The sequence below is a fragment of the Mustela nigripes genome, chromosome 6 (assembly GCF_022355385.1).
Source record: "Mustela nigripes isolate SB6536 chromosome 6, MUSNIG.SB6536, whole genome shotgun sequence".
Taxonomy (NCBI): domain Eukaryota; kingdom Metazoa; phylum Chordata; class Mammalia; order Carnivora; family Mustelidae; genus Mustela; species Mustela nigripes.
Genome location: NC_081562.1, coordinates 14465170 through 14489297, shown reverse-complemented (window position 1 = coordinate 14489297; position 24128 = coordinate 14465170). Strand labels below are relative to the sequence as shown.

The 24128-nt window shown below is 50.6% G+C and overlaps 1 protein-coding gene across 4 annotated transcripts in view; it reads left to right on the top strand.

Moving 5' to 3' along the window:
* The window catches only part of ABTB3 (ankyrin repeat and BTB domain containing 3), a 290432-nt gene extending 271083 nt beyond the window's left edge, over positions 1-19349 (top strand). For all 4 annotated transcript variants that reach the window (XM_059402170.1, XM_059402169.1, XM_059402171.1 and 1 more), the window contains 4 exons: positions 2302-2383; positions 8295-8363; positions 10099-10212; positions 17182-19349. In XM_059402170.1, the coding sequence (XP_059258153.1) occupies positions 2302-2383; positions 8295-8363; positions 10099-10212; positions 17182-17391 (475 nt within the window). In that variant the 3' untranslated portion in view covers positions 17392-19349. The remainder of the gene's footprint in view (positions 1-2301; positions 2384-8294; positions 8364-10098; positions 10213-17181) is intronic.
* Positions 19350-24128: the final 4779 nt, after the last annotated feature.

The window sequence follows — 24128 nt, the reverse complement described above, 5'->3', positions numbered from 1 at the left end:
TAAACAGCAGCGCCTTTGTGTGACTCAGGCAAGGGCACCTGTTCTTCTGGGCACCGAGCTTTTGGAACAGAGTGTGGATTGGATTTTAGCTCCCCCCGCCCAGAGCCCTCACACGGTTCCAGCCTGAAACATCTCATGCCTGCTCTCCAAATATCCCAGAACTCTGGCATGAGCCACCCGAAATGCACAGGTCTTGAACTGGACTTTTCCCTCTGACTATGGAGCTGACAACAGCCTGGCCCTCTCCCTGCCAACTTTGCTATGGCCCTTAGTCCTTCCGCTTTGAGTTGAAATGAGTTGACCATTTAGAACCACATTATCCAAAGACCTGAGCTGGGATTAGTGAGGGTGCACAGAGGAGAAGGAGATGTCGGATAAGGAGGCCGCCGGGGTGCGCCGAGGTGAGGATACTGGATGCCCATTTCCAGGATGTTTGCTGATGAATGCATGTGACCAGTACTTCCCAGGCTCCCCTGGTCTCCCACTGCCTCCCCCCAAAGCTGAAAACTAGCCCCAGATGTCTGCTTTGCCACCATAAGAAAAATGCGTTGTGCCTTACGTGGTTTTCGGCTATGATGCATATAAAAGCAGAAGAGAAGTTGCCCCAATGTTCATGTCTTGGTTTTGACACCATGGATCTGTAGGATGCTAACATCAAGAGAAGCTGGGCGGAGGGCCTGTAGGAGCTCTGTACTGTCTTTATACCTTTTCTGCAAATATACCATTATTTCAAAATTAAAAGTTTAAGAAAAGAGACACAGGGACACCTGGGTAGCTCAGTCATTGAGCATCTGCCTTCGGCTCAGGTCATGATCCCGGGGACCTGGGATCGAGCCCCACATCGGGCTCCCTGCTTAGTGGGAAGCCTGCTTCCCCCTCTCCCGCTCTCCTGCTTGTGTTCCCTCACTCGCTGTCTCTCTCTCTGTCAAATAAATGAATAAAATCTTAAAAAAAAAAAAAAAAGAAAGAAAGAAAGAAAGAAAGAAAGAAAAGAGACATAGCTTAGCTTCTTCCTTAATGTGTACGAGTATGTTCCGTGGCCTGGGTCTGTACCCACTCGGAGCCTACAGTTCTGTTGATCACAGGGAGGCACATCTAAAACCCAGTAGGAAAGTCATCCGTAGAGAGGTCGTTAGGCCACAGATGATTAATTACCTATGATGCCTCAGATCCAGGCTGGCATGGGTTCTGGGGATGCCACAGGGTCAGGAAGGCAGAGTCCCTGCCCTCCTGGGGCAAAGATGGTGTGCGGGGCAGAGCTCACAGGAGGTGGGGCGCTCCGTGAGCCCCAGAGGGACGTGAAGCCTGCGCTCAGGAGGGACCCCATGAAGGACCCAGCCTTGTGATGGGTCCTGCAGGAGGGACAGGTGGGTTTTCAAACGGTATTCATTCTGTTCCAATCACCTGTATGAGAAATAGCAGTTCAAACCACTTTTTTTTTTTTTTTTTTTGGACTCTCTCCACCCAGTGTGGGTCTCAAACTCAGCACCCTGAGATCAAGAGTCGCAAACTCTTCCAACTGAGCCAGCCAGGTGCCCCTGAAGTTAAAACTTTAAATTTTTTTTTTAAAGATTTTATTTATTTGTCAGAGAGAGGGAGAGCGAGCGAGCACAGGCGGACAGAATGGCAGGCAGAGGCAGAGGGAGAAGCAGGCTCCCTGCCGAGCAAGGAGCCCGATGTGGGACTTGATCCCAGGACGCTGGGATCATGACTTGAGCCGAAGATAGTCGCTTAACCAACTGAGCCACCCAGGCGTCCCTAAAACTTTAAATTTAAAAAGATGGTTTGAGGGCACCTGGCTGGCTCACGTCAGAAGAGCATGCTACTCTAGATCTCAGGGTGGTAAGTTGGAGCCCCGCATTGGGCAGGGAGGTTACTTAAATAAAAAACTTTAAATAGGGACGCCTGGGTGGCTCAGTCATTAAACATCTGCCTTCAGCTCAGGTCATCCCAGGGTTCTGGGATCCAGCCCCACATTAGACTCCCTGCTCTGTGGGAAGCCTGCTTCTCCCTCTCTCCCACACCCCTGCTTGTGTTTCTTCTCTCACTATGTCTCCCTCTGTCAAAGAAATAAATAAAATCTTTTTTAAAAATTCTAAAAAATAATTCAAATTGAAGTATGGCATCATACTGGGGTGAGGCGACGGTCGCTTTAGGGTGTCTGTGGGCCGTGTCGCCCATGGAGTGCAAAGTGGGGGAATACAGGGTTTTACATGTCTCTCTCATCAGAGAGTGGAGATTCTCACAAACTACGGATGTGTTTGTGGGTCTTTTTATCTCCCTTCTTGTGTCCTTGTTCAGGTTCAAAGCGCTCCTGTCCAGCAAGCCAACAAATGACAGCACCTGCATAGAGATCGGTTACGTGAAGTACCCCATCTTTCAGGTGAGACCCTGCCGTGGCCTGGAACGTCCTGTGGTGGGCGCAGGGCACAGGGCTTCCCTGCAGGCTTCCGGCTGTGGACTGGCCACTGCAGAGTCCTCAGTCCCTGACTCTGAGTCCCTTCTCGCACCCCCTCCAGTTTACCATCATTTTATCCCTACAGGATTTATTGAGCACCTACTGTATGCCTAGCACTCTGCTAGGACCTGGGGACACAGGGATAAAGGATCTTCCTCCCCTGGGGCCTCACAGTCCGGGGGTGGTAACTCTGAGCAATTAATTTCTTACAGTACAACGTGGGAATGGGTGAGAGAGAGGAAGCAGAGCCAATGTGCTCCGGCAATTCAGACCAGAGAAATCAGGGAAGGCCTCCTGGGGAGGCGTTGGCTGGAATAGTGAGGGCTGAGGAGAATCTGGGGAACCATAGGAAGCCTTGAGGCTTAAAAAAGGGAGTTAGAAGATTCTAGGCAGAGAACAGCAGGGATGAAGTCCCAGAGCTGTGGTCAGCCTCGTGCAATGAGGAGCCAGCCAACTTTTAAAGAGTGCACTCCCTCAGTGCTGTCCCCACAGCAGCCAGAGTTATGCGCCGTCCGCGTGGGTGGACTCAGGGCCGGAATCTGCGGGACTCAAGGCAGGACCTGGTCTCCTGCTGTTCAGCTCAGGAAGCACAGCCCTGGGAAGAGCACACGGGTGGCTGAGGCTCGGGCAGGTCCGCAGGGGACTCATGGTCCAAGAGGGTTGTTGAGACGGCTCGGATATGGTGGCAAGTGGGAGGGACAGGAGACAGGGCTGGCCATGGCCAGGGCGGCGGGACAAGGCTACTAATCTGGACACGGGAGGACAGAGCTGCAGTCTGGGACTGAAATGCAGCATTTTCCTATTTAAAATCAGTATCTATGGGCACCTGGGTGGCTCAGTGGGTTAAGCCACTGCCTTCGGCTCAGGTCATGATCTCAGGGTGCTGGGGTCGAGTCCCGCATCGGGCTCTCTGCTCAGCAGGGAGCCTGCTTCCTCCTCTCTCTCTCTCTGCCTGCCTCTATGCCTACTTGTGATCTCTCTCTGTCAAATAAATACATTAGAAAAAATCTTAAAAAAAAAAATTCTCTTTAAAATCAGTATCTACCACGGGGCCTTGGGCATTTCACCAGCCCCTCCGAGGCTCCTTTCCTCGTCTGGTGGAGAGGAGAGAGGGGTTACCGCAGGCGGTGGAACAGCATAAACAAAGGCCCAGTTGTGGGAAGTCATGGGGTGTGTTTGAGAGAAAGTGATTATCCGTCTGTTCAGCTGGGTCCTAGGGTATATTGGAGACTGAAAATACTTCCTGGGACCACATAGTATGAGCCAAGTCAGAAGGCAGGCCAGATGGTGGTTCTTCCCTCTACCCTTGACCCTGGTCCCCCAGATCCTGCTGTTCAGAGAGCTGCCAGGAAGCCACCATACCCTCACACAAGCCCCTAAAGCCTGTTGTGGCGCCTGCATCTCCACCATTAGAGATTCATTTCTTTGGTTATGCTGAAACTTCAAAAGAAAGAATCCTTCCCAAGTAACTATGGGTAAGGCACTCTTTGAGGCTCATTTCCTCCATTTTTAACAATTTAATCATTATCACCTCTAGGTCATGGGTTCTTGCAGAGATTAGCAAGTAGGACAACACGAGGAAGCGTTCAACTTGGCAATATTTAAGAGGGTTGTTGTTTTTCTGAGCTGTAACTTGCAAACCACCTTCCTACTCAACACAAGACTTGGTAGAATAGGTTACTTGGCACTGAGCGAGGGAGAAAGGGCAAATGAGGTTTCTAAGGATAAGGCTAATCTGGGTGAGTCATTCCACTGGGGCGGGGAAGGGGCGCGGTGAGGAGGCTAGAGCCCCAGCCTAGGACTAGGGCACTGGCGCGCCCCCACACCCAGCTTCTCACCCCAGTGTCGCACCACACTTCCTGCTGAAAACCAAGTGGCCACAGTCCTTTCTGGAACAGTGATGGCTATGGAGTTTGAAATTTTCCAGAAGAACTGCTGCTTTGCTTTAGGATTCACGGAGGAAGGACGCTGAAGAAACCTTTGTGGGGCTTTAACTATGAATGAGATACTGACCTCTGCTTGCCCGTGGTTATCTGGATTTTTCTTGCTGGTTTTAGAGACGAAGAAACTGAGGCTCAGAAAACTTAAATCCTGTGCCCCAAGTCTTAGTGCTATTTAGGGACAGAGCCAGGATGGGAGCCCAGTCCATCTGGTGCCAAAGCCTAGGGACTTGGTCCTGGAATGCCCTTTCTAAAGGGGGACAGTGGTAAGAACAGCCCCCATTTCTTGAATGCTGGCTATGTGTCGGGCTCCAAGCTGGTGCTTCTCGGCCTCTGCTGGACATTGGAGTCATGTGAGGAGCTTTAAAAATTGCCCGTGCCCGGGCTGTCCATCGGAACCTGGGCTGGAGCCCAGGCATCATCAGGATGCTGAAGTCAGCCAGCCCAGACGAAAGAATCATAGGCCCACGAGAGTCTGAGCATGAAGTAAGGGCTGGAAAATGCACACCTCCCACCTCTTCCCATGTTCGTGAAGGGGGCACTTACGCCAGAAAGCCTGGAACTAATTGGGGAGGTTCCTGTAATAGGAACCGTAGAGTAGGCATCTAGTGCATGTTTGCCGTGCAGACCCATTGAATGAGAGAGACCTGCGTGAGGAAAGCACGCCCCAGAGGACTCTGAGGCCTGTAATTGCTTTTGACTGGGGAAGGTTTCCTGGTCACATTAGCCTCGGGTTACTATAAGGAGGAGGGACGGTTTAGTGAGCCCCCGGGGAATTCTCTGTGTGCTTGCCCCGTCCCCATAAAAGAAAAGCCTCATTTGTGGCTTGAAATAGGCCGAAGAGGGCTGAATCTGACCCAGAAGGAGGCTCCCAGGGGCCTGTTCACTTCCCTTCCATGCTGACAGAAGAATTTTAGCAAATGAAACTGCCTGGAGTTTCCTCCCCGCCAGACGGTTTAGCATCGTGCACAGGCGAGCACCGGACGCAGCTGCACCTGCAAGCGGGGGCCTCCGGAGGCCGAGGAGGCGATTAACTCCGGGCTTCGTGCAGGTTTCAGCTGCCAAGAAAAACAACTCCATAAACAGGCCCTTTGGCCTCCTAAGGGTTCGTTTTGCCCCCTTGTGAAAAAGGCCTGTGTTGGCGGAGTCTGAAGGCGGAGAGGGGCGGCCTGATTTAAATCCCATTAGCCCCAGGATCTCCATCTTCTAAAGGAGCGGCATTTTCAGCCCACAGCCCGACCCGAATAAATGAGCTGAAACAATGGAGCAGGGCCTGTGTTCGGGGAAGTTCCTCTCACGGCTCTGGTGGTGGTGGTGGTGGTGGTTATTGGTCCGGCCCTTAGAAAAGAGAGGAGCTAGGGAAATCTGTTACCTGCCTAAGAGCAGGACCCCGCCATACGCTGATGTGGTATTGCAGATCCCCAGGACCCATCCGCTTGGGGGAGCGGAGGGGCCATGAGGCTGTGTGATCCTTTCACCAAGGATCACCTCCGCCACCACCATCAGCACTCTGCCATCTCTGCGACAGGTGGGTAGCGGCAGAAGCCCAAAGTCAGCACGTGGAGACGCAAGCACCAAAGGGAAACAGAGGGCTTGTGTTTGTTTCAAGCGTGCTTCCTGGGCGCGCAGGCCCCGTGTTAGGCACGGGAACGCATAGATGGACGGTCCACACCTGGGCCTTCAAGCGCCAGGGAAAAGTCACACTGTATTTGTGGATGAGGTGCTGCCCCATCGCCTGGGGTCGCAGCTGGGAGATCTGAGAAGGCTTCATCGATGTGACCACTAAGCTAGATCCCAAAAGAGGGGGCCAAGTTCAACAAGTGAAGAAGAAGAAGGGAAAGGCATCCAAGCAGAGAGAACAGCTTGGGCAAAAGCCTGAGACAAAACGCGGTGGTAGGTTCGGTTAAAGGCAAGTGGCTGGGACTGTTCAGAGTATAAGAGGTAGATGTTGTCAAGATGAGGAGGAGAGAGAAGGGCAGAGTGGCAGATGAGATTTGAAAAAGTAAACTAATCCTTAGCAACCGGATTCCTAACAGTGAAAATGTGGGAACAATCCACATTAGCCCCTGGGCTAATGAAGGGCTACACAAAATGCAGTACATTGTTCAGTCATAAAAAAGAGTGAAGGAAAGATCTGTGACAACAAGGGTGAATCTTGAAAATAGGATGCAAAGCAACAGCAGCCAGACCAAAGAGCACGTGTCGGAGGATTCCATTCATACGAAATGTCTGGAATGGGTATTTCCCTCGTGGTTGTCAGGACCAGGCCAGGAGGGAGTGGGAACGGTTAGTAACGGGCACGGGGTTTCTCCTGGGGGTGTTGGAAATGTTCTAAAACTAGACAGGGGGGACAGTCGCACAAGATCGTGAATCCACTGAAACCACCGACCTGGACACTTTATAAACAGAAACAGTTTGCATTACATGAGATATATCTCAGTAAATCTGTAAACATGGTTTTGGGGGAGTTTTTTTAAGATTTTTTTTTTTTTAATTTTTTATTTGACAGACAGAGCAGAAAGGCAGGCAGAGAGAGAGAGAGAGGAGGAAGCAGGCTCCCTGGTGAGCAAAGAGCCCGATGCGGGGCTCGATCCCAGGACCCTGGGACCATGACCTGAGCCGAAGGCAGAGGCTTTAACCCACTGAGCCACCCAGGCGCCCTGTAAACATGTTTTTTAAGAAAACTATTATTTGTAAACATGCATGCAAAATGTAGATTGAGATCAGTCGCAAGGGGCCTCAAAGGCCTGAGTGTAGGTGGTAGAGGTACTATAGGAAAAAGGTGCTTCCACCTCAGGAAATCAAAGAGCTAACATTTACTGAGTTCTTGCCACGTGCCAGGACTTTGCTAGAGCTGTTCCCTGTCGTGTGATCCTCCTCACATGAGGTAGGCAATGTTAGCCCCACTTTACAGATGATAAAACTGAGACACTGAGAGGCCTAACCTAATTCAAGTCACCCAGCCTTTAAGTGTCAGAGCCTGATCGGAGACTGAGGCAGCCCGAGTGCAGGGTCCTTTTCCTTAAGCACTCCCTTATGGTGGTCACAGACCTTTGGAGCCTAAAGGGACCGTAGCAGACATCCCGGCCCCAGTGCCTCATTTTACAAGTGCCCAAAGATGGGATGTAGTCAGTCCACAGATGCTTCCAGCACAGCTGCCGTGCGGACAGGCAGGGAGTCCACGTGTCATAAGGCAGGCAGAGGACGATGGTGGAGAAGACCATGCCCACTTGGAAAGCCTGTGCACCATCTAAAAAATGAACAGCTTCGTGGGAGGTGGTGACGGCCAGTTCTGCACATCCGGGGGCCTCATTCTAAAGGGACGCCAGCTGGTAAAGCTCTGGTTGGCACACCATTCAGGCCTCCTGAATCACATGGACGGTCTGAGCAGCCTGGCTAGGACCGTTCACATCCACAAGACCATGAAACCCCCGACCCCTGACGGCTACTTCCCACATCTTGTTGAGCTGTAAAAAGGAGCAGGTGGTCCCATGGTAACCCAGAGTTCCTCTCTGGGATTTAAAGAGAATCTTCTAGTCACTGTGGGCCATGCTCCCGGAGGGGAATGGTCGCTGGTGCAGGCTGTTTAAGCCGAGTGTCCTGGAGGCGGCCGAATGGGGGGGACGTGGAAGGGAAAAGCTGTGATTGCCATCTATGATGGAGAGCAGAGCTGGGGTGCGCTTGGAGCCCAGTAGAACCACGGGGAGACAAGTGGCAGTGGTGATAAGGAAAACTGCCCAATGAGGAGGAAGTGTCCTAAGGGGAACTTCTCCCACGAGGCAGCGATCCGGCAGGAGCGGATGTTCTAGAGGGACACACAGACTGCCCGGCTGGAAGAGAACTGTGTCTGTGCTGCCCTCGGACTGATGCTTTGCTCTCTGTGTCCTTTCTTCCAGCTGGTCATGCAGTATCTCTACTACGGTGGCCCAGAGTCACTGCTCATTAAAAACAACGAGATAATGGAGGTAAGGCATCCCTGTAAACCCAGGTCACTGGCATGTGTTGGCAGTGTCTGAGGGCACCTGTGTTGGGTTTTCTCTTGGCTACAGGCTTTGGGGTCCTGCCTGCCTCCTTGGACCTCCCAAGGGCTTCTTGGCAGAGCCCCTTCCTGGAGAGCTGGGGTGCTAGGTAGCAAGTCTGCAAAATCCAATTTTAATTGGCTTTGGGGCGGGTAGAGGGGGCTTACTGAGGAGGCTCCGGCTAGCTCTAGGCACAGCGGGGGCGCAAATATCACCATCAGGAGCTATCTTGGTGACTTCTGTCACCAGGAAACATAAATCACAGTGTGTTCCTTGATGTGGTTGCCAGGAGCCCATTATAAGGACTCCCGGTGACCGTCCCTCCTTCCCGAGGCTCCTTGGCTCCCCCACCCCATCTGCTGTCTACCTCTCTGCCAAGCCTGTCCTCCCCTTCTGAGTCCAGGGGCCTGTTTCTGCTCCCTTCTCCCAGGCCAAGGGACCCTGCTCCTTCCTCAAAGTGGAGCCCTTGTTGGTTTTCCTGCTCAAAGCTGGGAGCTTTGAACCGGAAGCCAAAATCACTCCACTAATCCCAAGCAAAGGAACCAGGATCCTTTTCAGGTGACCGAAGTCCTGGGCACGTGGCCGATTAGAGATGTCAGGACGGTCAGCCCGTCAGAAGATGACCCCACACAGTGGTGGAAAAATCGAGTTTCGATCCAGGCTCTGCTCCTGCAGAGCTGTGTCATCTTGGCCATGACTTAACCTTGCCAAGCCTCAATTACCTTACCTGGAAATGGGAATAACAAAATCTACCTCGCTGGGTTTTGAAGATTGTAGGATTTTATAATAAGGTGCCTGCAACAGTTCCCGGCACCTGGAGGGCCATAGGCTGGGTATTCACTGTGTGACCCATTTATCCTTCCCTTTGTAACCTCCTGCCAACCCCCGCCACCCACCCCCCAGTTCCTCTCTGGTCTCTCTGAACCTCTGCACTGACACTTCTCTACCTGCGGACCAAGCTACCCTCTGAAGACGCAGGCTCTTCTGTCACATTTGTTTTTATTTTAGAATTGAAATAACGAATGCACATGTAAATCATATAAATGATGCAGAAGAGCTTGTCACCGAGCAGCAGCTCACCCTGCCGCCCACGCCCGCCCCCATCCTTTCCCCACAGAGCCAGTCCCTTTAAACTCCCAGGGGCCCGGCCACCGCGGTGATGCAAAGGGACAGAGACCCCTGCCCTCGCGGGCTCTCTGAGGGCGCCAGGCATGACATCATGTCTGTTGAGAGGAGGGCTCCGAGGAAGACTGAGGCAAGGGAAGGAGGCCAGACAGTGACGGAGGGAGGTGACCCGAGGTGGGGCGGTCCGGGAGGCTTCTCTGAGGTGACATTTGTGTAGGACACCTGGGTGAACAGAGGGAGTTCGCCGCATCCATGTCTGTCTTGCTAAGGACATTCACCCTTGTTTCTGGACATAGCAACTGCAGGCATTTTTGCTAAAATGCTAAATCTGGTTCCCTTCAGCCTCCTCCCCCCTGCCATATTCGCCCGCAACAGAGTTCTATCCCTGTGCCTTAGTTTCTGGGGTTTCCTTTGTGCTTTAAAGTGACCGACCCACCGCTGTGCCCCCAGCCCTTTTCCTTGGGACAGCTCTGTGGAAGATGGAGATTTTCCCCACCCCTGTCCCCCCTTTATTTCCACCTCCCAACCTCTAACAGGCTCTTCTTACGATTTTTAGCTTCTGTCTGCCGCTAAATTTTTCCAGCTGGAGGCCTTGCAGCGACACTGTGAGATTATCTGCGCAAAGAGCATTAACACTGACAACTGTGTGGATATTTACAATCACGCCAAGGTAATCAATCCCGCCCGGGCTGCCCAAGCATGCGCGGTGCACGGAAGTGGCTCGGGCTTTTCCTTCGCAGACACAGAGTCTGGCCAGAGAGCAGACGCTGGCCTACCCGCTCTGGGCTGAGCTGCCCGCAGTCCTTCCCCCGCCTCAGCCTCCCTCCCGCTCTAGAAAAAAATGCCTTGCCCTTCATCTCACTCCTCCCAAATATAATGAAAGCAGGAACTCTTGGGATTTTCAAAAACAAAGCTGTTTCTCAAAACAGTGCTTCCCAAACACGAATCACGGTGCAGACCCTGACTCAGCAGGCCTGGTGCACCCTGGCGTCTGTGTTTCTAACAAGCTCCCTGGTAAAGCTTCTGCTGCCAGTCTAAGCCACCACACCTTGAGTAGCAAGGAATAGTGGTTCTTCAAGTGTGTCCTCCAATCTAGAAACCATCAACCTCTTCAGGGAACTTGTTAGAAATGTATATTCTGGAGCCCCATCCCAGACCTCGTGAACCGAAGCTCTGCGGAGAGGCGCACCATCTGTGGCTTTGCACACCCTACTGGTGACTCTGGTGCGTGCTCAAGGGGGAGCACTGCTGTTCTAGAACTGGCCAAGATTGAGAACAGCCCTGGAGAGCCCCTAAGGGGTCCTCCTGGTCAGGTGGACCCAACACCTAGTCAGAATCACCTGGGGAGAGTCCTGAATCTTTAGGCCCCTACCCCACAGTGGTCTCTGCAGTGGGGCTCAAGAATTTGTATATATATTTTTTAGAGGTTTTATTTATTTATTTTAGAGTGAGAAAGCACGTGAGTGGGGAGAGGGAGAGAGAATCTGACGCAAACTCTAGCCTGCATGGGGAGCCCGATGTGGGGCTCGATCTCACGACCAAGAGATCATGACCTGAGCTGAAATCAATGGTCGGGTGCTTAACCTACAGAGCCAGCCAGGCGCCCCAGGAATCTGTATTTTTAACAAGCTCCTGGGGTCACTGTTGTGGCTTCAGCCCTAAGACCGGTCTTAACTCCAATTTGGGGGGAACACTGTCCTCATCCAGTTCATGTCACTGTGGGGATACTGGGACCAAGAGAATTCAAATACTTGTTCAGGTGCCATTTCATTTGGTCCCTTGCGCTGAGGACAGGCTCGTTAGCATTTGCTAGGAAGAAACAACGAAATGAGTTGAGATCAGGAATTAAAACAAAAAAGCCTTCTTTTGTGTGGCTGGAGCTCAGGACACCTCCCCCACATCCACTGTCCAGTGACGACTGACTTGAATTGCGCTCTCACTGTTCCTCCTGAAAACTTGGGCTGCCTTTGAGATGTTTTCTATCTTAACAGGCCCTTGTAGCATGCCGGCCCTGTGCTAAGATCCTTGTCACACCTTCCTTTGTAACCCTCTCCCTGCAGCTCTTTGAGGTAAACGTTATCATTAGTCCCATGTCGTAATAAGGGAACTGAGGCACAGAGAGGTGAAGGAACTTGCTTAAGATCCCACGGCTGTGGAGATTTTTCTTTTTATCGTGGCAGATGCCATAACGTGAAATTTACCATTTTAACCATTTCTAAGTGTACATTTCAGGGGCTAAGCACATTCACACCGCCATACAGCCATCACCACTATCCATCTCCAGAACTTTTCATCTTTCCAAACTAAAACTCTGTACCTACAGAACATTAATGCCCATTTCCCTTTCCCCTCAGCCCCGGAAACCTCCACCTAACCTTCTGTCTCTATGAATCTGACTCCTCTAGGGACCTTACATAAGTGGAATCATCACGTTTTGGCCCATTGTGACTGGCTTATTTCCATTAGCACGGTGCCTTCAAGGTTCGTTTGTGCTATAGCATGTGTCAGAATTTCCTTTCTTTTTTTTTTTTTTAAGATGTTATTTATTTATTTGTCAGAGAGAGACACAGCGAGGAAGGGAACACAAGCAGGGGGAGTGGGAGAGGGAGAAGCTGAGCAGGGAGCCCGATGTGGGGCTCGATCCCAGGACCCTGGGACCATGACCTGAGCCAAAAGCAGATGCCCAATGACTGAGCCACCCAGGCAACGCATTTCATTTCTTTTTAAAGCTGCATGATGTTTCCTTGTATGGAGAGACCACACTGTGTCTGTCCATTCACCCATCAGTGGACACACAGGTGACTTCCACCCTTTGGCTGCTGTAGATAATGCTGCTGTGCACATGGACAGGGGACAAATAATCTGTTCAAGTCTCTGCTTTTCGTTCTTTGGGGTATATACCCAGAAGTGTAAATCTAGATTTTTTTCTTCCTGAAAAGCACATGCTCCTAACCTTGTGTTTACTGTCTGGCCCAACAAATGTTGGAAATAATGTGCAATAATTGTTGATACACAGAAAAGATCTTTTAATTGGTCATCAATAAATCGACAACTACAGGCTACTTCCTACACACATGCACACACACACACGTGTGCAGGTACACTAGGTATTTTGGTTAAGTGAAGGTTTTACCAAAATCTGGTTTCTCAGGACACAGCACATTTTTTCTTTAATCTTCAACTAATGACTTTGCAGGAAAGCATCGGAGGCTGCTGTCTCCCCAAGAGAAGAGCCTGATTAGTAATCTTGTGGTCCCTCCCCCTCTCCCTCTTCCCTCTCTGCCTCCCCTGGCCACGGAACCTCCAGGTGCCCTGTGAACCCAGCATCCACAAGTGGCTTTGCCATGACCTGTCGTCTTGACAGCAATCCATTTTAATCACTCCAGCCACCTTGGCAGGAGGCTCCGTAGTTCTTGCCATTAATAATGAAACTGGCTGCGGTGTGAGCCCAGGCCAGGAATCCACGGGTGCTACAGGCTCTGCACACCTAAGGCAGGGAACTGCCTCTTTTGCAGGTGCACTTTGGCAGACACCAGCCATTGCCGTGGCTCCCAGGCCACATCCTGGTGTGTTTCCAATGCAAAAGCTGCCCTTTGTGCTATTTGCATGGAGGACAGGGCAAAGCCAGCCGGCCCCTGCCTTTTCTCTGTGCTGCTTCCCCTGTGCTCCGGATACTACAGCACCACGAATGATCACATGCCATGTGGCTTCTGTTCCTGGCAGATTGTACTGCAAATTGAGGCTAGTTTAGTAAAAGATGGAAAAGAAAGAAACCAACTCTTGGTTCAGCACCCCAGGAAACACAGGCGTTTACACGTTAAAACAATGCTGCAAATGTCAACAAGCCCTTGGCAATGTTACCTCTCTGTGACATCTGTTTCAGACAGCTGCAGAATTTCATACAGATGAGAAGCCCATCCCATAAATGCATAGCTTGGCCATCTTTTTTCCCCTCTGGCAAAGCTGTTCCAAACTATTCAGTCATGAAAAAAGGGCCCTCGGGGGCCACCTGGGTGGCTCAGTCGGTTAAGCGTCTGCCTTTGGTTCAGGTCCCGGCATGGAGTCCTGCATGCTTCTCCCTCTGTTTGCTGCTCCCCCTGCTTGTGTGCTCTCTCTCTCTGACAAGTAAATAAATAAAATCTTAAAACAACAAAAACAAAGGGGGCCCCAGAGCTACTGATGGCCCTTCTGTGGTATCTTTCAACCTGGGAAAAAGAATAGGCTAGTTCATCAAATTGATTCTAAGCTAGAGTAGTAAGCTCAGCAGTGCTCTGTGCTAGAAAGAACACAGGTTTGGAAACCAGGGGATTCATTCATTAGTGTTTATTGAGCACCTGCTGTTTACCAGAAACTGTATTCATCAGAATATAATAAGAAATTAGTAAGACATAGTCTCTGCCCTTGAAAAATTACAGTTTAGGGATGGGGCTCAACAAACTTGTGCTGTAGAGGGCCAGGTAAATATTTTCACATAGGCCACACAGTCACCTTGTACCTCCTTAACTGTGCTGAACCACACAAAAGCAGCCATAGGCGATATGTACATGATGGATGTAGTTGTGTTCTAATAAAACTTTATTTACAAAAGCAGGTGGGGGGCCAGATTTTTCCGAAGGGCTGCAGTTTGTCAACCACTGATCTAGGAGATGAGAGTTTCCACCCCAGTTCCGTCAGTAATTAGCTATGTGGAGGTAGTCAGGGTCTGACCTACAGTCACCATTGAGTAAATATCACCAAATGTAAATGTAAGTATTTATTATTCGCCACTTACTGCCTTACAGTGAGGGACATTGATAGACAAAGTGCATGGCCAGGTGTGGTAAAGGGTGTCCGCAGAATCAAAGATAGGCAACGCTGAGCCTCATTTGCCCCAGCTGTAGAGTGAAGCCTTGTGCTCTAGGACTGTAAGAGCATGGTTCATGTTGTAAGAATGAAATCATTCCTGAGGTGTCTCCCAGCCCCCAGGATACTAGGCGAACCCTGGGTGATAACAAGCTCTCTCACTGCTAAACCTCACCATGTCTTCTGGGTCTCTCAGAGACCACGAATTACCTAGTGTCTCTGGTTCACTCCTTCCATTTTATAGCTGGGGAAACTGAGGCATAGGAAAGTGATCTGACTTGCTCAAGGTTGCATACCGTTGCCGTTGACTTGGCGAATGAGCACATGGCATCAGGGAGTTCGTGGTTACAGGCTTGGTCCTTGTAAGGGCCAGCTGGCTTGGCTGGGTTCTTTTTTTTTTTTTTTTTAAGATTTATTTTTATTTACTTGAGAGATGGGGGAAGGGGCAGAGGGTTGGGAATTTTTAAAGCAAATTCCCCGCTGAGCATGGAGTCTGATGTGGGGCTCAGTCCTGCAACCCTGAGAGCATGACCTGAGTCAAAACCAAGAGTCAAATGCTCAACCAGCGGAGCCACCCAGGCGCCCCTGGGCTAGGTTCTGTAGGTACAGTCAGTTCCCCTTATCCCAGCTTGGCCACCTACTTTGTCCACGTGGGTCACTGGATACCAGCTGGTGAGAAAGAGAGTGATAATTATAAACATAGTTGACATTTACAATGACAGCTAGCGTTGCGTGCTGAGTACAACTGACCACTGTTCTCATGCTCCATGCGTGATCTCATTTAATCTCAACAACAGACTATTAGGGAGGTATTATCATCCCCATTTTATGGTTAGGAAGTCCGAGGCAAAGACAGATTATGTACTCGCCCAACAGCTAATGGCTAAAGTCATAAATCTGAAGAAAAAAAAAAAAAAAAGAAGAAGAAGGAAGGAAGGAAGGGCGGATGGAAGGGAAAAAAAGATCCCAGAGGCCCCCCTCTTAGCTACATTCCTAACCTGCCTCTCCTAAGTGTGACAAATGACAGAATCATGCCATAAATCATCCTGACAGGTCTGGGATGCCGGTGGCCTCATTCTCATTTTGAAAATGATGAACCTATGCTTGGGCAAAGTGACCCAGCCCTGGTCACATCTTCAGGAAAGTAGAGGAGCCCCCACTTGAATCCAAGTGTTCCAGCTCATTCCCCCGGAACCCTGTCGGCACTGCCTCATTATCATTGCACCAGTCCATATCTAACAACTTAAAGTGCATGTCTGGTTTAAAGGACAGGATATCGGGGAGTTCAGAAGGATGATTCAGCATTTAGATGATGTAGATAATTCAGCATCTAAATAGAGCAGCAGGATGTCATCTCAAGGAGCACTTAACTTCTGAATGCCCAGTTCATTGTGATAGAGAGACTTACAAGCTCTGGAAAGTGTAGAAAAGGTCTGAAGACAGCCAACCCACATAACCACATGTACTTCCGTGCCTCAAATACGAGTCCCTCCGCCAGGCACACGCATGAGGCTAAATACCCACCCTCTGAGTAATGGTGCTGGGCTAGAGGCAGTGTCTTGGTGGTTAACCACACAGCCTTTAGGACTTGAATTACCAGAGTTTCATGCCCAATTCTGCCCTGGATGCACTGCGTGAGTTTGTTGTCAGTTATTGTCTTGTCTATTTCCTCCTCTGTAAATTGGAGGTGGTAATACACCCACCTCCGGGGAGGTTGGAGATTAAATGAGATGTTGCAGGCGAAGTGCCTGGCAACGTATCTGGCACATTGTAAGCTCTTGGTCGACGTTTGCCGTGAGTCTGTTACTCGGTTAGTTAACTATTCACTCCTACATTCAACAAGTACTAAGAATGTGCCATCTGCCGACCCTCGACTTGGCCCCTGATCGAGGTCAACATCATCCCTTCCCCACTGGCTTAGTCTGCAAGGAACCCTATGTCCAGATCACTTTCTTGGCCTTGGCACCGCCTGCTTGAGCTGCAGGATTCTCTGCTGCTGGGGCTCTCCTGCGCATGGTGGCAGCCCCAGCAACATATCTGGCTTCCACCCGTTAGATCCCAGTGGTACACACGTCACCGCCACACCCAGTCGTGACAACCAAACTCCCTCCAGGCTTTTCCAGATGTCCCCTGGATGGCCAAATCAGCCCTGGTAGAGAAACCACTGCCCCAAATCCAGGGCATACGTAGTCCATGCCCACCCAGGACTGCTGTGAGAGTCAAATGGGCTAACACTCCAGGTGCTTAGAGTTGTGTCTGCAGCTCTGTTCATGCGCCAGCTCGCTAGAGTACAACAAAGAAACGCAAAACCCGGGGGTTAAACCAGTAAGCAGGTCTTCAGCACAGGAGTCCACAGGACAGCTGGAAGTTTCTTCTGGTCTCCACGGGCCTTGCTTCTGAAGTCAGCTGGCTGGTCAGCTGTGCTTGGCTTGGGTGACCCTGGCTGGGCTCGGTCACTGGCGCCTCTCAGTTTCCTGGAGCAGCTCACCCTCCCAGCAGGCTCGCCTCGCCTGTTCTCTCTGCAGAGGTGGGGTTCTGAGCTAGAGCGTGGAAGTCCGAACCTGGCCCTTTTAAGCTAGCCCGGGCTTGGCAGCTCTCACGTCTGCCACCTGCTGTTGGCCTGAGGAAGTCACAAGGCCAAGCCCCGGAGAAATGAACCCCAGTCCCCTAGGGGAATGCAGCAAAGCGCAGAGAATCTCAGCCACTGTCATCAATCTACCCTCACGGCTGTTAGCCATTATTAGGTACGCAGGTGGTCCAGAAACCTAACCTTCTCCTGCTTCCTGTCTCTCTCCAGTTTCTTGGAGTCACAGAGCTCTCAGCCTACTGTGAAGGCTACTTTCTCAAAAACATGATGGTCCTCATTGAAAATGAAGCCTTCAAGCAGCTCCTCTATGACAAAAATGGCGAAGGGACGGGCCAGGATGTGCTCCAGGACTTACAGAGGACGTTGGCCATCAGGATTCAGTCAATCCACTTGTCCTCTTCCAAAGGTTCTGTCGTATGAAACGTCCAGGGCAGGGAACAGTCCCCAGGGACTTTCCAGACCCTGCTGCTGCACTGGCTTCACACAAACACATACCAAGTTCACCTGGCGTCTGTTTTTGGCTAGGCCAAGGAGCTGTCTCTACTGCCTCAGCTTCTGTCGAATAAGCAATTTCAGCTCCTGTGTGTTCCTGTTGAAAAACAAAGGACATGCCTCTGGTCTGTAGGTCAGATGGCAGCGGGGTTCGGAGCTTGAAGGTCAACATTGGGCAGCCAAGCCAAGCCCATCGGAAAGCACCCCTGGGGCAGTCAAACACGCGGGGCGGGGACCACCGTCCAGTGGATGAATTGAGGACTCAAGGTCGTCTGGGTTACCGGTTGAGAGCTGGAGAACGTGACTGGTCTGACCCTGATGAGCGAGGGTTGTGTTCCCACGAAGGACCTTCGTCTCTGTGGTTCAGGGAGAGTCAGCGTGGTAGCGAATTTGCGAGATTGTTACCAATCACGAAGAAATAAATTGGCAAATTTTTAGGGGTGGGAACTTTTTAAAATGTTCATAACAAAACAAAACAAAAAAACAGGGCAGCCTTGTAGTTTAAAATCTATTTCTAAAAGCTTAACAGTTCATTTTCAATTGAATTGTGTTTAGGGATCTGTGTTTTGAGTTTGGGTTCGTTTTTTTTTTTTTTAAACAGTAAGTTGCCGGTCTGTACTGTATAAACATATGCATCTGACAAGTTATTACTGATATTCTATACAAGGTAAAATAATAACCTTGCCTTAGTGATCATGGTTACACAAAAGAGGTGCACTGCCAATAATTAACTCGATAGTTGAAAACAACGTGCATGCTAATCGTGATTTTGGGGTGAGAATAAAACACGCCCACATAACAAAACATGCATTTGCATGGGCCCGAACCAGTGAAATATTATGTTTGTGCTTCATTTTTGCCAAGGTAAAAAAATGTTCCATCACTTCTTGCTAAAAATCCATTTGGTGAAAACTAGAACCTATTCCTTTCCTTTAACAATGATTCTGGATGCTTTTGCAGAAACGTGTTCATAGATGATGCTGATGGGGGGCGGGGAGGGCGCACGCCAGAGGATTTACTATTAATCCCAAAGTTTCCTCTGTATTCTCAGAAGATGTTAATAGTTTGTTACTAGCCAGATATATGACTATGTTAGATTATTTTTAAAGATGAAACATGTATGATAGAAGGATTCTTTCTGTATCCCGAGAGTGTACAGTTATAAGGTTATCTATAACGAAAGTTTATATCGACAGGGGTCCGTTTTTCTCTGCCATATATTATAAACAAAAGGGATTGGTGAAGTGCCACAATATTCCAGGTAATTTTTGAGTTGCTGCCTTTTTTTCATTTTCTTTCTTGTCCCTTAATTTGGAACCTAGCTAGAAACGAGAATGACTTTTACCCTTTGGGGTTGGCAAAGTCTCTTTGGTAAAAACCTCTTTCCTCGCATGCCTTTGGGAAGTTGTGCACGGACCCTAGACTCTGAGGAGCTGCTGTCACCCATCGAACTTGCTCCCTGAGCCACCATCCAAGAGGACCAATACCGAGTTACCATGGGTGTGACCCGTGAGCACCCGGGCCGTGTCTGCCTACAACGCTGGCCCGTGAGAGATTTGGATCCACAAGGCCTCTCTCCTACTTGGTCATTTGCAAACCTCCCCAGGCCCTACCATCAAATGAAGAAGGGGGGAGGGACTGCCTGCAGAGGAGGCCACATTCCAGAAGATACACAGCCCATGTGTGAGTCACCGCTGCCTCCTGCCTCCTCCGCATCCTCAGAAATGCTGTGTGATGTTCCCCTCACCACGACTGACTTCCCTGCGAATGTCTTATGCTAGTTTGGGGCCTCTGGCCTCCGATTTGTACAGTGGCGACTCCCGACAGGCTTCTGTTGCAGTTTGGTGTGTGCTTTCTCTGTCATTAAACGATTTTCCCAAGCCGCGCATCGCGTGTGTGTGGTACGAGGGAGCTCTTTCCCCGCCAGGTGGGGCCCGAGAACTTCATTCATTTGAAAGATTGGAAAACGTGGTCCCGCAGACAAAAGTCATGGAAGATGAAGACGCCAGGTGAGAGAGAGGGAGGGGCTCGTGTCGTTGGCAGTGGGATGCCCCCAGTCCACTCTGTGGAAGAGATGTCGGCCTCCCAGGCTCAAGTCCCCTGGGGCCTGCGTACACCTCTGGGTGCCCCCCCCCCCTTTGGAGGACTTAAAGGCGAGACCACCTCAGGTACTGGCCTCATGAGGCTAATCAGCCTGCAGAGGGTTTGAGCTCTGGCTGTCTCCTCTGTGCCTTGAGGAATCTTTCTGGGGGGTGGGAAAATGGAGAAAAAAAAGGCCCCTCCCACATGGCGTGTCCCCTACCAAGGGCCAGCCTGACTTGATGTTTGTGGATGGCGGCAGCATTCTGGGGTGGGGGGGGATCCACAGAGGGACAAGCAGCTCTCTTCTCGGGTAGCCTCATCACTGCGGTCAGACCCAGGCCCCACCCGGTCCGCTGTGGCCCAGCCCGGGTCTGGGTGGAGACTGAGTCCCCCCACACCCCGCACCCATCCACACGGCCTACAGGAAGCAGGGCTAGGAAGCCTGGCCAGGGAGGCTGGGGTGAACAGCTGACCTCACCAACCCTCACCAGCCCCGAGGCCCTGCTTAGCAGGCAAGCTCTTTCTTTAAGAAGCAACCAAAGTATCCAAGTGCGGGGGCCGGAATTCCGAGTGCTAGTCCCGCCTGGAGAACAGAAGGTCGGTTTATTTTTGACTGTGCTTCACCCCCTACGTGGCCTCTGGGGTGAGTACACCATTTGATTTATTCCTTCTGCAAAGATCAAGCGTAAGCTGCTGCGGCATTCGCCTTTTACTTCTCTGACAGGAGGCTTTGTCACTCGGTCCTTAGTGAAGCCCAAAGCGTCTGAAGCCCTTAGCGGCTTGCGGGGAGAAGGCTGAGCCCACCTGCCGGCCACAAAGCTCCCTGCACCCCTTCCACTGCTAGGAGGAACGGGAGGAGCGTGTGCGGGGAAGGAGGGTGCACGGCCACCCGAATAAACACGAAGGCCCCGGCTGGGCTTCTGCGGCCGCCAAAATATTTGCACGTGTGCGGTTGACCTTGTATATCCTGTATTTACATGTCATCCGTGCTTCCCAAAAGGAGAACCCCTCCTCCAAAAGGGGGATCAAGGTGTGTGAGCTCCCATCAAGGGAGGCAGAAGCTGGAAGCCTCCCCGAAGAGGCACCCTTCAGGGTCCAGATGGACGGACGGGCTTCTAAGATCTCCTCCGCCCGTGAGGTTCTGTGATTCTGTCTCGGTGGCTCGCATTGTTTCCCCCGCCCCCGTATAGCCCCAGGCCGGAAGTGTTGGTCCAGGTGGGCGTGGCTTGAAGCCCCAGGGCGAAAGTGTTAGCCCAGGTGGGCGTGGTTTCACCCCAGCCTCCCCAGTTATTCCAGGAGCCTAGGGCGGCGCGCTTTGCAGGCGGGGTGGATAAGGGGCAAGGATTCCACACAGCCCCTGGAGAAAATCTTGTATTTCCCCAGTCCTGGGTTCCTTGCTTGTTCACCTTCCTCGCTCATTCCCTCCGCCCCTCGCTTTGCCGTCGCAAGCTTGAGTCACAGACAAATGGGCGCAGACCCACATCCCCCCACTCGGGTTCCCTCAAGGATGGACCATACCGGACACCCTGCAAGACAGCTTTCTGGGCTTCGGGGCTTGGGGGGTCCGGTCTGGGAGATGCACAGCCATCCACTGCCAGACTTCAGGCTGCGAGCAGGTCTGGAAACTTGCACATATCCAAACCAACCCAGCCCCTCCCTAGCCCTGGAACACTGGACAAGTCACTCACAAAACCTAGTTTTCATTTTTCCATTCTGAAAAATTGATGTAAATATAACTAGTTACTAGCATCGTTGGGAGGATTAAGCAAGATATTTTGAACAGGTCCTACACAGCAGCAGGAAAAGGCACTTCCAAGCTTGTGAGACGGAGCAGGGGGAAGGAGAACTTGACAGTTCACACAAGGAAGGGAAGGTTAACGATTCTGCCCTTCATTTCTTTTTTTGTATTATTAGTTTCAGAGGTACGATTTCGTGGTTCATCAGTTGCCTATAACACCTGGTGGCTCATTACCTCAAGTGCCCTCCTCAATGCCCATCACCTGCCCTTCATTTCTAGAACCTTCTACTGCAGCCATGCCCAGGGTGGTTTGTGAGCTCTAGGGTTGCACTACTTTTTCCAGGGAAGGTGGAGAAATTCCCCAAAAACACCTCCACTGCAGTCATAGTTCCTCGCATGGTGCCTCACGCAAAGTCAGTGATCAAGAAATGTTTAAGTCAATGGAAGCCAAGTTCAACTAGATTTTCCTACATATAAGTACTATACATATTTCATATAGATACTAAATGTAAGTACTAAAAATACTTTCACGCTATTACTATATTTGCTAAATATTAGAGTTGCAGGGATTTGCTCTCCCAAACTCCTCATCGACTCAGGAGCATAAGACTCATATTTGTGATTCATGACATTGAGCCCAGAAGGGCCCCAGAAGTGACCAAGCAGGGACAGACCTGCCAGATTGACTCTCAGTCTAGGGCTGGGGACCATGGCTGAAGAGGAGACAGATAGCCACAGGGGAAGTAAACACCAAATGTCAACTCCAGAAAATGCCAGGATTGCTGTCCTCAGCAAAGTGGCAACTAGCCCACGCCCTTTCCTGCCACTTGAGTGTGTGGACACTCACCCCCCACCCCTCCATGGAAAAATCTCTCTGGTGAAACTTCACATCACCTGTGTCCTTCCCAAGCTGGCCAGTGCCTTGGCTAAAGCAGCATGTACCTTTGGACAGGACCACTGGGAAGCTGGTAGGATGCCTGTTTTTTTGCCCTCCTTAAAAATAACCCAGCAGATTTTAAACTTCCTGCTTGGTAGGAAAAAATAGAACTTGTACTCAGCAATCACGTTGCACATTAGTTCCCATTACTGATGAGGCAGTGGGGTAATGAGTGCCTATGAAAGGACATGCCTCCAAGTTTAGCTCCGAATATGAAAAGACAATCTGTCGGCGTGAATAGGCAATTAAAAGAGATGCCCTGATGGCATTGATGCATTCTTTGGATGTTGCTTTCAGAGTTAACCTCGGATGAGTTCTGAATGTTAATGCCACCTTAGAACTCTGGGATGAAGATCTGCCAGGAGAGTTGGCGGGTGGCAGAATGGAGGGGTTCTGGGCTGAGCACCAGATCCCGCCTCTGGTCCTGCTGCTGCCATTGGCTATTTGGTGACCTTGATCAGGCCCCTTCTCCATTCTGGACCTACTCTAAATGAAAGCCTTTCTGAGCTGATGTTCTGTGCACCTGGACTGAACACATCATACTCCTCTTGCTACACTCATGCATCCAGGAGGACTCAGGTAAAGGAACCTCAGTGCACAATGATGTCTTTAGTAAAAGAGGTAAGAAATCCAGTAAACGCCTTCCAACGACGCTCCACACATGTTTTATGATGAGGCTGCTTCTTACCAAATCATAGCCTCGCGACCAGCATCTCCTTTTTGTTTTGTTCTTTTCTCTTTTTGCTCTTAAATAATTACAGAGGGGCACCTGGGTGGCTCAGTGGGTTAAGCCTCTGCCTTCGGCTCGGGTCATGATCCCAGGGTCCTGGGATCGAGTCCCGCATCGGGCTCTCTGCTCGGCCGGGAGCCTGCTTCCTCCTCTCTCTCTACCTGCCTCTCTGCCTACTTGTGATCTCTGTCTGTCAAATAAATAAATAAGTTCTTTTAAAAAATTAAATAATTACAGATTCATAGGAAGTTGCAAAGACAGTACAGATAGGTCCTTGTACCCTTCACCCACTTGCCCTCAGCGGTGGCATCTGAAGTGTCTATAGTATGATATTGAAACCAAGAAACTGACATCAGCACAACACATATGTCCAGTTCGATGCCATCTCGTCACGAGTACGGATCCATTTTCCCACCACCCCAATCACTGTCCCACGCCACAAAGGTGCCCCTGTGCTCCCCCTTCCTAGTCACTCCCACGCCCTTCCTCTCCTACAATCCCAGCCCTGGCAATCACAGATCTGTGTTCCAGCTCTAAAGGTTTGTCATCTTGAGAATATTCTATAAATGCAACTGTACAATGAGTGGCTTGCTTCACTCAGCACCATGTCCTTGAGAACCGTCCAAGGATGTTGCCTGTACCAAGAATCCATTCCTTCTTATTGCCGAGTACCGTTCCCCTGTGGCCCGTCTCCTTTTTTTTTTTTTTTTTTAAGATTTTATTTATTTATTTGAGAGAGAGCATGAGTGAGGAGAAGGTCAGAGGGAGAAGCAGACTCCCTGTGGAGCTGGGAGCCTGATGCGGGACTCGATCCCGGGACTCCGGGATCATGACCTGAGCCAAAGGCAGTCCTCCAACCAACTGAGCCACCCAGGCATCCCCCATCTCCTTTTAACCAAATTAAGGCACATGTTGGGAAGTATGGCAGGAAGACAACCTGACTCTGACCACTTGTTCTCTGCTTGTGGCTCCCAAAAAACAGTGATGTCTCTTGAGAACCGGACATGACTTTCTCATTTTGCAGCATCCAGGGGAGACAGTTTTGTGATGTTAGTCCAACACTTTGGTGTCGGTGATCGATCACGGAGGACCACAGCTCTGCCTTGTCCTAAATGGTCTTTTAGCTTCTATCGTGGACTGACTTCTCCAAACATCTCAAGGATGGCACAGGGAAGTGC